Raw genomic sequence first — 13,135 nt, 5'->3', positions numbered from 1 at the left:
GATGGTAGCCAGAAGGTTTGCAGAGCACCTTGGTCTCGGAAAAGACAATATCATGGGAACCCACAGCGTTGTAGCAATGATCGGCAACGTGACTTTACCGAAAAACCTAAGAGTATGAATCCTTGCAGTCACGAAAGCTTCAAATCTAGAATATTGTTTTAGTTTCCTGTTTTAGGGCCTGTTATTTATGTACAGCTCAGGGCCTGCCACTTCACCCAACAAGAGGTGGGGTTTTAGTAGGACATTCCTGCATTAATCCCTTTGGTAATCTTCTCCCTTGGTGAACCCTGTAGGCTATTTTAGAGTGAAATGGCATTTGTGTCTGTACAGTAAATCCTCGCTAAACGTGGTAGATGCGTTCCTGAGAAGCGCCACGTGTCTCCAATAAATAATATAACGAGAGAGTTTGGCGAGATACCTGTATGTACACACAGTAACATGGGGCACAGCTCAGGATAGTTAGTCGTCGACCGCTCAGTTGGCCTCAGGGGCCGTCCATAAATGACGTCACGCGATTTTGGACGATTTTTAACCCCCCCCCTGGTCACACGACGTCACAAAAAGTCAGACCCCCCTCAAATATGACGTCACAAAGCTCTCCCCCCCCAAAAAAAATCGCTTTAAACATTGTAGTACGTATTTAATGTGGCGTTGTACTCTGATGTCGTAGGAGAAAACTATTATTAAAAAGTGTATTTAATTAAGTAGAACGTTCTGTCGAAATGTATTTAAAGTTGCGCATTTTGATGTGACGTCACATTTCTCAAACCCCCTCCCTCTCTCGTCACACATCGTCACAAATGTCTGAACCCCCCTAGGTGCGTGACGTCGTTTATGGACGGCCCCTTACCTGTTAAAATAAAAAAGTTTTTTTCGTCAGTTTATAGCACCACCTCCTTCGCCATGTCTGCCATAAACATGGCTATTCGTTGTGCCATCTTGGTTCCTTCATAGCAGATATATTAAGTGCTATGAAAAGAAGGGACATTGCCCCAAAACGCCACGTAAGGCCACAGTGTTATTGAGGAATGTGTTGAGTGAAGAAAAGTGGGTTATCAAGTCATTTTAATAATTGGCTGCAGCTGGGAGCATCTAATGGAAATCTCTTGAGTAAATATGGACAGAGCAAAATGTATGTATGTTGAACTTCTTTCACAATGTACGTAGCCAAACGTGCTAAATGGAAGCAAAGCCACGACTACCGACATTTTCGAGAAGGGACATGGCACATGCAATTCAATCCTATTAACCGTAACTATTTTTCCTTTTAAGGCCACAGTGTCATTGACGAATGTGTCGAGTTTTTTTTATTGTGCATGTGCACCACTGCCAATGCAACAGCAGCGTCACCAAATAATGTATCTGCCTTCCACAGGCACAGATTATCGCTGCCTTCCACCAATCACCTGCGCCCCCCCACTCACCCTCCCCCCCTTTCCCCCCCCCCCCCTTCTTCCTTCTCTAGCTCCGCCTACTTACCATTGGGTTGGGCCCACCACAACTCTTTATAAACTTCTAGATTTAAAGCTTTCGTCACTGCAAGGATTCATACTCTTAGGTTTTTTCGGAAAAGTCAAGTAGGTAAAACATAAAATTAAAAATTACTAAAAGTAATAATATAAATAAAATAATAAATCACGACGTTTCGGAGGCAACACAAGTCTCCGTCATCAGGTGGGACCGTCACAGCTAGATTTGCTGTATAAAGTAATGCAGAGATTCAAAGATACACGTTCTTAAATACAAGTTAAGGGGGGAGGAGGGAGGGAGGGGCTTATCATGAATGTGGTGGTCAATGAAAGGAACGTATTGGGAGGGGGGGCTAAAAGAGAGTGAATGTGGAATTGTTGGACCTGTTGGTGCACATGCTAGAAGAGAACGAAAATGCCCACGTCGTGATTTGTCCTATTTTTTTTCTAACTACGTGACTTTACCGAAAGAACCAAAGAGTATGGTTATCAGGTAATTCACTGTTTATGGGCAACACAGATTGAAATCGGAAACCACTAAAGTGATGCCACTTCTAGTGGTACTAACAAGTGAAAGATGGTACATGCTACATTTAGGTGGTAGTAAATTCCTCCTCTGACCCATGGGCGAATGCTGACCAACCAAATTCATGCTCTGACCCATAGGCTAATGCTGGCCAACCAAATTCATGCTCTGACCCATGGACTAATGCTGACCAACCAAATTCATGCTCTGACCCATGGACTAATGCTGGCCAACCAAATTCATGCTCTGACCCATGGACTAATGCTGACCAACCAAATTCATGCTCTGACCCATGGACTAATGCTGGTCAACCAAATTCATGCTCTGACCCATGGACTAATGCTGGCCAACCAAATTCATGCTCTGACCCATGGACTAATACTGACCAACCAAATTCATGCTCTGACCCATAGGCTAATGCTGACCAACCAAATTCATGCTCTGACCCATAGGCTAATGCTGACCAATCAAATTAATGCTCTGAACCATTGACTAATGCTGACCAATCAAATTAATGCTCTGACCCATGGACTAATACTGACCAACCAAATCCCCGCTCTGACCCACCGATTCCACCGCAGTGAATTATAGCCGCGGCGTCACCGATGACGCGGCTCAGACAACATCGTTCCATTGGCCCAGACGCGAGAACAAAACAGGGCTGCATCAGCAGCTGCAGCAACAGCGGAGGGCACACGGCTCGGCCTCGCTCTCTCTCTGTGTGTTTGTGTCTAGCGTTTCGTAAACGTCTCTTCCCTGCTCTTCATTTTCTTCATTCTCCACGTTCGGAGCCGCGCACTGCCCGTGTAGGGTAAGCCACACACACACACGCGCGTGTCTAGACACCGGTTCATTTGATACTAACGGGTTGACTTGCTTGTTGAGTACCACTGCTGCTACTGCTGCTGTACCGAGTTGTTCGTCCAGGGCTTCTCTCCGTACGCGCGCGCGTTTAAAGCCCCATGATAGTCGAACGAGCTCGACTCAAGCGAAGGGTGCCGTGGCGACTGCTTACTACTGCTGCTACTGCTGCTGTTGCTATTACTGCTGCTACTGCTGAGTGTGCTTTGGGTGCGTTGTAGTGGGGAGCGGTGGCGCTGCGGTGGCGCTGCTGCTGGCGGGCTCGGCCCCAACAACGATCGGCGGGGCCCACTCGCGATCTTCGGGGAGACAAAGGCGGCCGGGGGGGGGGTTTGGCCCCCCCCCCCCACCCACACAGACCTCGTGTGTGTGCCTGCCGTGCCGACCTTAATAGGTGCTCGCTGACGGCACTTTTCCCCGACAGTCTGTTAAGGCCACACCGGGGGTGAATATGTGTCTCATTGTGTAAACATCGCTTCTAGCGGCGTGGTGGCAGTGCCGACTACTCTGTTAAGGCTGCTGTGTTATAAGGGTCATTCCCCGAAACGTCGCCTACTATACTCCCCCTCCCCCCATTGAAGGTAGCGTTATTGACTTTATTTAGATTCCCTTCTGTGTGTTTAGGGGCCGTCGATTTATTTCAACGTCTTTGTTTGGGGGGGGGCAGAGGAGGGATCGCCACGGTTTTGGGGAAGGCATTCATCCAGCAGTGGATCGATCATTGCTCGTGCATTGATTGGCGATCGGTCGACGGTGTATTTGCCCCATGGATGGACTCGTCCCCTCCATACGACTGTGGAGTTTCCAGGCGGTGAGCGCAGCCTGGACATGGCAATGTCACTCCACTCGAGTTGGTACAGTGTTATATTTTTAGGCTACAGTTACACGCAACATCAAACCTGTCTACCCCTTATCAGTGCCCCGACATTATTACAGACAAACTCAGAGCTTATTGCTCACCCCGTGCCCCTTATACTGCGCCTCCTACAAACAAAGTCCCATCATCACAAGGAAGAAACACAAACAAATACGACTGGGTTGGTTGTTGCCTGTGATTGAAACGACTGTATGGAACTAAAACTAAAAACTCCGTTTCCCTGTACAAGATTACGTAGTTGAACCGTATGGGTTGACAGGTGTTGGTATAGTGTAGTGTATAGTGGGGTAGTGTATAGTGTAGTGTATAGTAGGGTAGTGTATAGCAGAGGTGGGACAAAGTCATTGTTATGCAAGTCCAAGTCGAGTCGCAAGTTATCAAATTCATGACTCGAGTCTGACTCGAGTCCAAGTCACATGACTCGAGTCCACACCTCTGGTGTATAGTGTAGTGTATAGTAGGGTAGTGTATAGTAGGGTAGTGTATAGTGTAGTGTATAGCAAACCTGTCAACCACTTATCAGTGCCCTACCTTATTACAGACCAAGTCAGACCTTATTGGTCACCCCGTGCCCTTATAAATCCCAAAGTTCATCCTACAAAGTCCCATCATCACAAGAGAGAAACACAATTTTTTCTTTGTTTATTTGGAACCTGAAAACTTAATTTCCCTGTACAAGATTACGGAGTTGAACCGTATGGGTTGACAGGTGTTGGTATAGTAGTGTGGTGTATAGTGTAGTGTATAGCATACGTGTCAACCCCTTATCAGTGCCCTACCTTATTACAGATTGGTCTACAAAGTCCCATCATCACAAGGGAGAAACACAATTTTTTTTGTTTATTTTTTTGGAACCTGAAAACTCAAATTCCGTGTACAAGAATAACACGCGGATTTGCCAGGGCCATGCAGTCGACACTACTGCACTACTGTAGGAGCCTGTGGCTTTATGGAAGCGGTCGTCATCCAGCAGTGGACAGAGCACGGACTCTCTTATCGCCTTGCCGAATGCCAAAGAGGAGGAAGCGTCGCGTTTCAAATGGCCACTCGGTGTTTGGGTTTTTTGTAAACGCTCTGTTCAGGAAGGCCGCCCCGTCCTGCTCCCCCTTCTTGGTTGTTGGTTGCTTGACCATACTTCACCACTCTGGTCAATTGGTGTGGGGGGGGGGTGTTGGTGAAGGAGGGTTGGACTGGAGGGGGGGGGGGTTCAGACATCACCGTCGCCACTGATGTTAGTCGCTGGGAATTGAACTGGGGGCCCCATAACAGCGCTAACCACTAGCGCCACCGCTCTGTTGTCCGTGCCGTATACAACGCATTGCTACGTCTTTGTGTGTTAGCGTGGTAATACTCGCGTCGTTTACACACACGTGGTCTTACACGGCACAGATGGGTACACGTACGTACTATGTGTATATATAGTACTGCACAGTATACAACATTACTGCAGCTACAAATATGTGTGCGTGGCATGCGGTTAACATATACCGGCCCAATAGGATGACACAATGAGTGTACACTACAATGTACACGTCTGGGGTACAAAGTCGTATACGATACTCGTGGGAGACAAAGATCCCCCATGTAGCCTCAACAGACTGTAGGGGCAAGTGCTGTTAGCGAGCACCGATGAGGGGTGGGTGGCCAGCAACCACGCCCGGCCGCCTTTGTCTCCCCAGGGGCGATGCTTGCTACACACCGCAGCAGGTACTCATTTGAGGCCGAGTCGACCTAGGGGAGGCCCAGGACCGGTTCAGGTGTTCAACGCTGTTGTAGTTGGCCGTGAGCGGGAATCGAACCCGGGTGGCCAGGTTCGTGGCGCTACGCTACCCACTACACTACCGCACCACACGTGGTGTCATAGTGCACGTGGCAGTACATTTACAGCAGAGTTATACGGTACATGCGGTATTATAATAGACCTGGTGTGGTTTATTTTTTAAACGTATGGTTATTAATAGTACTTGTTTATCAGTTGCATGGAAGGCTTCATATTTGGTTGGATATAATTCTAAATATACTACAGTGGAGATATCATAGTGACAAAAAGGATGCAAGCTGAGAAAGTTGGACTTATGTCAGTGTTGTCATAGCTCGGGTTTTCTCTATTTGCATATTAAACACTGCCACCTACATTGTAAATGCAATTTGCATAAATGTTAGTCTATCATCAGAAAGCAAGCAGCTTACGATGTTGTTTTAGACTGAAGGACGTATTAAAGAAGGCTGCAAAGTTGGGCTCACATGAGTGAGACATAAGTAACCCTCACATACCTGTCAACCCCTTTCAGACCTTACTGGTCACCCCGTGGTGCCCCTTATACATTTCAACGCTCATCCGATAAAGACCCATCACAAGCGAGACACACAAACAAATCGACAAAAAACTCTTAGGTTTTTTCGGTAAAGTCACGTAGGTAAAAAAAATTAAATTAAGATTAATAAAAGTAATAATAGAAATCAAATAATAAATCACGACGTTTCGGAGGCAACACAAGTCTCCTTCATCAGGTGGGACCGTCACAGCTAGAGTTAATGTATCACTTGATACATTAAATCTAGCTGTATTTTATTTTATTTCTATTATTATTTTTATTAATTTTAATTTTATTTTTTTACCTACGTGACTTTACCGAAAAAACCTAAGAGTATGAATCCTTGCAGTCACGAAAGCTTCAAATCTAAAATCGACAAAAACATGTTGCCCGTATGGACCTGAAAACTCAACTTCCCTGTACAAGAATGCGTGTAAACCGTATGGGTTGACAGATGTGCGCTCAACGAGTGCACGAAACAAATGGGAACTTGTCAATATATATTGTACTGCAAAACGACACATGGGGGTGGGAGCACAGTGGTTAGCACACTGCACATCTGAACCTTATGGCGGTACCCCAGTATAATGTCCGTGATGCAGTCATTTTGAGTCTATTGATGGTCGGCGATGTGGCAATCGACTCATCTCGACGAGCTGTACACGATGCACCACCACGGTGCGTTCAGGGTTTCAGCACAATCGTCCTTGCTGCGTTTCGACATCGCGGAGTGTGGCACTGATGTCGGATCGATTGGTGCCCCAGTCGCGGAGTTAAGTACAACCCCTGGACAAAATAGTGTCCCAGAAATAAAATATTGAATTGTCTCGGCCCATGTTGTGTTATTTGGTACCTCGGGGTACCGCCATAAGGATCAATTGATGAACCATTTGATCTAAGTTCGATTCGTGGCCATGGCCAGCATCGCTCGCGACCGCCAACAGACAACTGACACGCTTGTTTATAATTTTACATGTTTAGCAATGCATCAGTTCATTGATTCATCATTGATGACTAAGATATACCACGGTTATGGTGTGAATCGTTACACCCGCAAGTCCTGAGATGTGATTTATTCAAAGTTGTTTATGAATAAATAAAAATGCCTGATTGGCATTAGTATAATCCTGTTTAACGAGTGCCATTGACATAATTACACAAGCCGACTGCTGTTGATGCTGTGGCAATGCTGCGTGACATCACTCTCGTTTGTTTTCACGTTCTGACCCGCCCCAACTGGACATCTGTGTAAAAGAGCTGAATTAGCTCATCGGATTCCACCAGTATAAATTTTTTTTTATGATATTGATTAAAAAAACGCGTGAAGGTTAATGCCACGCACTGGGTCGGAGGAAGAGATTGCCCCACGTGTTATTCATCATCAGCACATACAATTATTCACACACTGCTACTGTTGTTGTCGTCCTGACAGGCTATTCACAATGACTCACATCAGCGTTGTGCCGTTGAGCCCTCCGGAGATAACCGCATGCTCAAAGGTAAGAGGATGATGGGACCTTGGATGGGTTTCGTCTTCAACTGGTGTGTGTGGGGAGCGGTGGTGCAGCGGTTAGCGCGCTGCGCGACGAACATGGGAGGCCCGGGTTCGATTCCCGCTAGCAATAACAGCAGTGGCGATTATTTGAACCGGTCCTGGGCCTCCCCTAGGTCGACTCGGCCTCAAATGAGTACCTGGTGTGGTGTGGAGTAAACATCGCCACTGGGGAGACAAAGGTGGCCGGGTGTGGTGTTTGCCACCCACCACCTCGTGTGCCGTGCCGGCCTTCATAGGTGCTCGCTAACAGCACTTGCCCCAACAGTCTGTTAGGGCTACACGGGGAATCTATCTTTGTTTATAACAAAGATATTGCGATTACAATTTTTTGTTTATAACAAAGATACAGATTTGCATCACGTGCAGGGTTAGATTAAGTCCGATGCTTCAGTTCCCTCTTGTTTTCCTTGGGACAGTACAAATAAATCAAACTAAATATGAGTTGTTTTTAATATAACAATAAGCAAAATTTAGTACCGTTTCTGTTTAAACAATGGTACAACTTCCCCACGGTTCACCCATCATCAATCCACTCATCTCATTCCCATCTTCGTTTATTCCACGCATCACCACCACCACCACCACCTCATTCTACACACACCCACATCCCATCCACTCATCTCGTTTCATCTCGCCAAACCATCTTGTACCACAGTTCGCTCACTGTCCATCGACTTGTTTAAGGCGCTATATAAATGTATGAGAAGATCAGATGAAGTAAACACATAGGGTCTACGTTAGGTCTGAACGATTTGGTGGAAAATATCTAATTGCGATTGTATTTTTTTAAATCAAGCTTCAGTTCAATATTCACTGTGTAATCGATTTAAAAGATGTGTCGTGTCATCGGTGGAGGCCACATGGAGTGCCAGCCTCTGGCGGTTAGGGGGTGAGCGCACCAGGGACGGCGCAGGGGTTGACCAGGGGCCATGGCTCTCCAGGTTCACCTGGAGTGTCATGGCTCTCCAGGTGAACCTGGAGCCATGGCACTCCAGGTGAACCTGGAGCCATGCCACTCCAGGTGAACCCGGAGGAGGCCTGGTGGCCTGGAGGTTCCGGGCAAAGGGCCCCAAGGAGGGGGCTGGGGGGACCACGGGACCAGGTTCCTCTTGAAGGCTCGAAGGGAGGCGTGGCCAGGGGCGGAGGAAGCCCCGGGACTGGCAATATGAGCCGGACCCCTGGACGGGTCCGGCAGCTGTTGCAAGTCTGAAGGCAGAAGCCGTCACCCGGAGAAGTCCTGCCCGACTAGAGGACCCAGACCCGAGCCAGGGTCCGGTCCGGGATAGCCACCCCGTGTGAGCTAGGGTGAGCTAGGGTTAGCTAGGGTTAGCTAGGGTGAGCTAGGGTGAGCTAAGGTTAGCTAGGTTGAGCTAGGGTTAGCTAGCCTGTGTGAGCGAGGGTGAGCTAGGGTGAGCTTGGGTGAGTTGGCCTGTGTGGGCTAGGGTGGATTAGGGTGGGCTAGGGTGGGCTAGGGTGAGCTAGGGTGGGCTGGGCTGTGTGGGCTAGGGTGATCTAGGGTTAGCTGGCCTGTGGGGGCTAGGGTGAGCTAGGGTGAGCTAGGGTGAGCTAGGGTTAGCTAGGGTGAGCTAGGGTTAGCTAGGGTGAGCTAGGGTGAGCTAGGGTGAGCTAGGGTGAGCTAGGGTTAGCTAGGGTGAGCTAGGGTGAGCTAGGGTGAGCTGGCCTGTGTGAGCTAGGGTGAGCTAGGGTGAGCTGGTCTGTGTGGGCTAGGGTGAGCTAGGGTGAGCGAGGGTGAGCATGCCTGGAGGAGATGCCTCCCTGGGGTAGCTGGTGAAGGGGCAGTTAGACCCCTTCGTGTTTTAGGGCTTATCGTCAATACACGTGTTGCCTCCAAGAAAGTCTCTGCCTCCCTCGTGCGAACCACTGCACATGTGATGGAGCATTGCCACATGATGCCATCAATATTAACGTCTCTATATATTCTAATGCAAGGATGAGAACTTAAAAGATATGAATTGCTTCCAACGTGAATTTATAAAAAAAAATAATTGAAATAGAACAATCAAACATACCACAATTGTTAATATTCTTGGTTCTTTCGGTAAAGTCACGTAGAAGGGAAATAATAAAATAATATAAATATAAAACAATAATAAACATTTATTATTTCCCTTCTACGTGACTTTACCGAAAGAACCAAGAATATGTATCCCTGCAGTCACGAAAGCTTTAAATCAAAACAATTGTTAAGTTAAATAAATAAAGTTATAATAATATTTAAAATTTAAACAATTCCCATAAAGTAATAGGACTTTTAAAATCGCAAAAAATCGCAGCCTTTGCGATTTGCTAATTGCGATTTCGATTTGAAATCGATTAATCGTTCAGCCCTAGTCTACGTCATGACCAGTCGGCAACTGTTTGAAACAAACCAGCTGATTTTATAGGCTAAGGGTGATGTCATCTCGTTCTCTGTCACGTGGCTGCATCGTCCTATAGCATTAACAACTCATTATGCACTCGATTGGAGGTGTGCTGTTTCTCCACAGAGCAATACTAAACGTTTAAGTCTACTCGCCCATTGGCTTATTATTATTAACCAGCAACATTTGTTCCGTAAAAAATTCTGGGTCGGTTTTAACTTGGGTCATGTCAGCCGAGTTACGTTCACTTTACAATTACTCTCTAATGATGGGGATGTTGTCCGAAACTAAAAATCTGAAACCAAGCTATTTTTTTAATGTTGCCAGGTGTAAAATGTGCCCCACATGTGCACAAACACTCATGTGCACAAATACACATACTCTTGTATGTGCATTTTCTCTGGGAACTCGTTTCATTTACAATAACATCACTCGTGATATTGGCCTGAAATCCTAATCAGGATCCCAAAAATGATTCTTTGGACTTTGTTGAGGCTGTCTTGGGGTAAAAAGTTTCTTAATATGAACATCTAAAATAATTGATACTCTGTATATAATTTAATTTAAACTCTCAAATGTTGCGTAGCGTGGTAAAAAAACAATGTACAGCGTGTACTGGCAACGTCTTTTAAGTCTTGCTATAAAAATTTCTACACCGCAGACTGATATACAGTACACACTATTACGCAACCATGGCATGACTGTGTAATTTGTTGACTTGCGTTTCAAATCGTTGTTTTGCCAACGAGGCTGCTTCAAGTCTGTGCAATTTGTCACGAATGGGGATTTTTTTTTCGTCCCCCCCCCCCCGTCGTGTACACGTATATTACGAGCGTGTGCTACATGTGACCATTGAGCTCACAAGAAGCCCGCTGTCCCTGTTCATGCAAGAGACGTTGCAAGTCTCATAATCTCATTGCTCCCGTGACTGGCAATAGTTGTGCGTGCGGTGCTGCGGTTAGCGCCACGCCGCGCTACGAACCCGGCGACCCAGGTTCGATTCCCGCTCACGGCCAACACCGGTGACGATTATCTAAACCGGTCCTGGGCCTCCCTTAGGTCGACTCGGCCTCAAATAAGTACCTGGTTCGGTGTGCAAACATCGCCACTAGGAAGACAAAGGCGGCCGGGTGTGGTGCTGGCACGTGATGTTGGCGAGCACTGTGAAAGATGCTCAAGTCTGTTGAGGCTATAAGAGGGATCTTTGTTTTTGGTGCTGGCCACCCACCCCCTCGTGTGTCTTGCCGGCCTTCATAGGTGCGCCAACAGCACTCGCCCCAATCATCTGTGAAGGCTATAAGGATGATCTTTGTCTTGTACAAAGCAGAACTCTGTTCTATGTTTTCATACGTGAATAAAAATAGATTTTAGTCAACCAGCTGATTGGCTTTCCAGACCAATATAATCAAGTAGCATTTGTTCAAGTATGTAAATTGTGGACCGGTTTTGGCCTTGTGGGTCTCATCAGGAGTTTAAGATGCTGCTGGATTATTATATGTTATTTGCAATACCACTCAAAAAGAAACTATGGTACCCCATTCAACGCAAATGGACTGCCGTCGTAAATTACGAGCAAAATCGTAGATCGCCGTAAACTAGTTCAGTGTCTTCTGTGGAGAACAAATGGAGTTCTGCTTCTATTGCTTTTACCCATATTGCTCCACAGCAACACATCGTGAATGTGTGTGTTTTACCGCATCACTGACCGGTGCAGAATCAGCACAAATAAAATTAGAGCATATCGCTGGCGCAGCACAGTTATTTTCACAAGGTTTGTTTTTTTTGCGAAAAATGAAAGCTCGCCGTTTTTATTTCAACTGCGTGTATATTTCTAGATTTGAAGCTTTCGTGACTGCAAGGATTCATACTCTTAGGTTTTTTCGGTAAAGTTACGTAGGTGAAAATAATAATAATAATAAAATAAATAATAATGAATGACAATAACTAAATTAAATCACGACGTTTCGGAAGCAACACAAGCCTCCGTCATCCGGTGTAACTGCTCCAGGAGTTACACCTGATGACGGAGGCTTGTGTTGCTAGTTATTTTCATTTATTAGAATATTTTTTTTATTTTTCCCCTTCGTGACTTTACCAAAAAAACCTAAGAGTGTGTGTGTATGTTTGTTCGCGTTTGTGCGTGCATGCGTGAGTTGCAAGTGAAACGGTTGGAGACTAAGTTTGGTTGTGCATTTTACCCATTCCCGATTCCGAGACGTCTTCAAGTTGCAGGGTGGGGTCCCGTTCACCGCTGAATCTCGGAACACTTAGGCAGTTTGCATTAATTTTATTTAGAGAGGCGTATTGCCGCTGTCCTCTGACATTGTACTGTACTCGCCACAGACAATTGTAGTAACACGACCGCACTCTATGATCGCTGCCACCAAACTGAGCCACACGTCCTCCTCCCGCATGGCCATTTACTTCCAATTCCGTTCTGAATCGATTCGATTCCGGTCCGATGACGTTAAACGTACGTAATTGGAACGGGAACGGTGTACGGGCTGCACAGCATACGAGGGATTTGGTGCGGCCAGAGCCGCTACCCCGTAAACAGGTTGTTGGGGCTAGTGCCGTAAGCGAGCACCTATTAAGGCATGCACGGTGCACGATAGGGTGGTGTGGCAAGCATCCGTGCCAGGCTCGCCTTTTGCCAAAATGAGTGGTGAAGTTCCACACCTCCGACGATCACGGTTGGCTACGTACGGTGCGAGCGAACCAAGTTCAATATGCATACACCAGGATACTGATGTAACTCGCCACTGATATCAGCCAAGGGCAGGAATAGAATTCAGGTCACTGGGGTTGGTAGCGCAATGTTATGAGCGCAGCGCACGGCACCCATAAACACAAAAGACATGAACATCACAACAGGGTATGCTCCTAAACATCGATATTCCCCCCTGGCTGGAATGGATTGCTGTGGGAAGCACAGTTGGCGAGCAGCTGTTGTGGCACACGGCAGAAAAAAAATACACACAAGGACGGAAAATGAGTAGCCGGTTGGCTCCCAGTCAAAGGACTGAGCTGGCACCGCTGAAATTGTGGGTTGGAAGCCAGAAAGCTTCCTCTGATTAAATAGCCCGCGTCACCAATGAACGTACAAAAAAATAATGGAATTAATTTGGTTTGTCACGTGGACCTTATGGCG

General features: G+C 46.6%; 1 protein-coding gene across 1 annotated transcript in view; it reads left to right on the top strand.

Annotated features, from left to right (window-relative positions):
- Window positions 1–2,681: 2,681 nt before the first annotated feature.
- Window positions 2,682–13,135, top strand: part of LOC144723630 (5'-3' exonuclease PLD3-like) — a 31,394-nt gene continuing 20,940 nt past the window's right edge. The window contains exons 1-2 of the mRNA XM_078602511.1: window positions 2,682–2,806; window positions 7,481–7,547. Coding sequence (XP_078458637.1) covers window positions 7,491–7,547 — 57 coding nt within the window. The 5' untranslated portion in view covers window positions 2,682–2,806; window positions 7,481–7,490. The remainder of the gene's footprint in view (window positions 2,807–7,480; window positions 7,548–13,135) is intronic.

The sequence above is a fragment of the Lampetra planeri genome, chromosome 18 (assembly GCF_965212315.1).
Source record: "Lampetra planeri chromosome 18, kcLamPlan1.2.h2, whole genome shotgun sequence".
NCBI classification, from domain to species: domain Eukaryota; kingdom Metazoa; phylum Chordata; class Hyperoartia; order Petromyzontiformes; family Petromyzontidae; genus Lampetra; species Lampetra planeri.
This window is presented reverse-complemented; position numbering and strand designations above follow the sequence as displayed.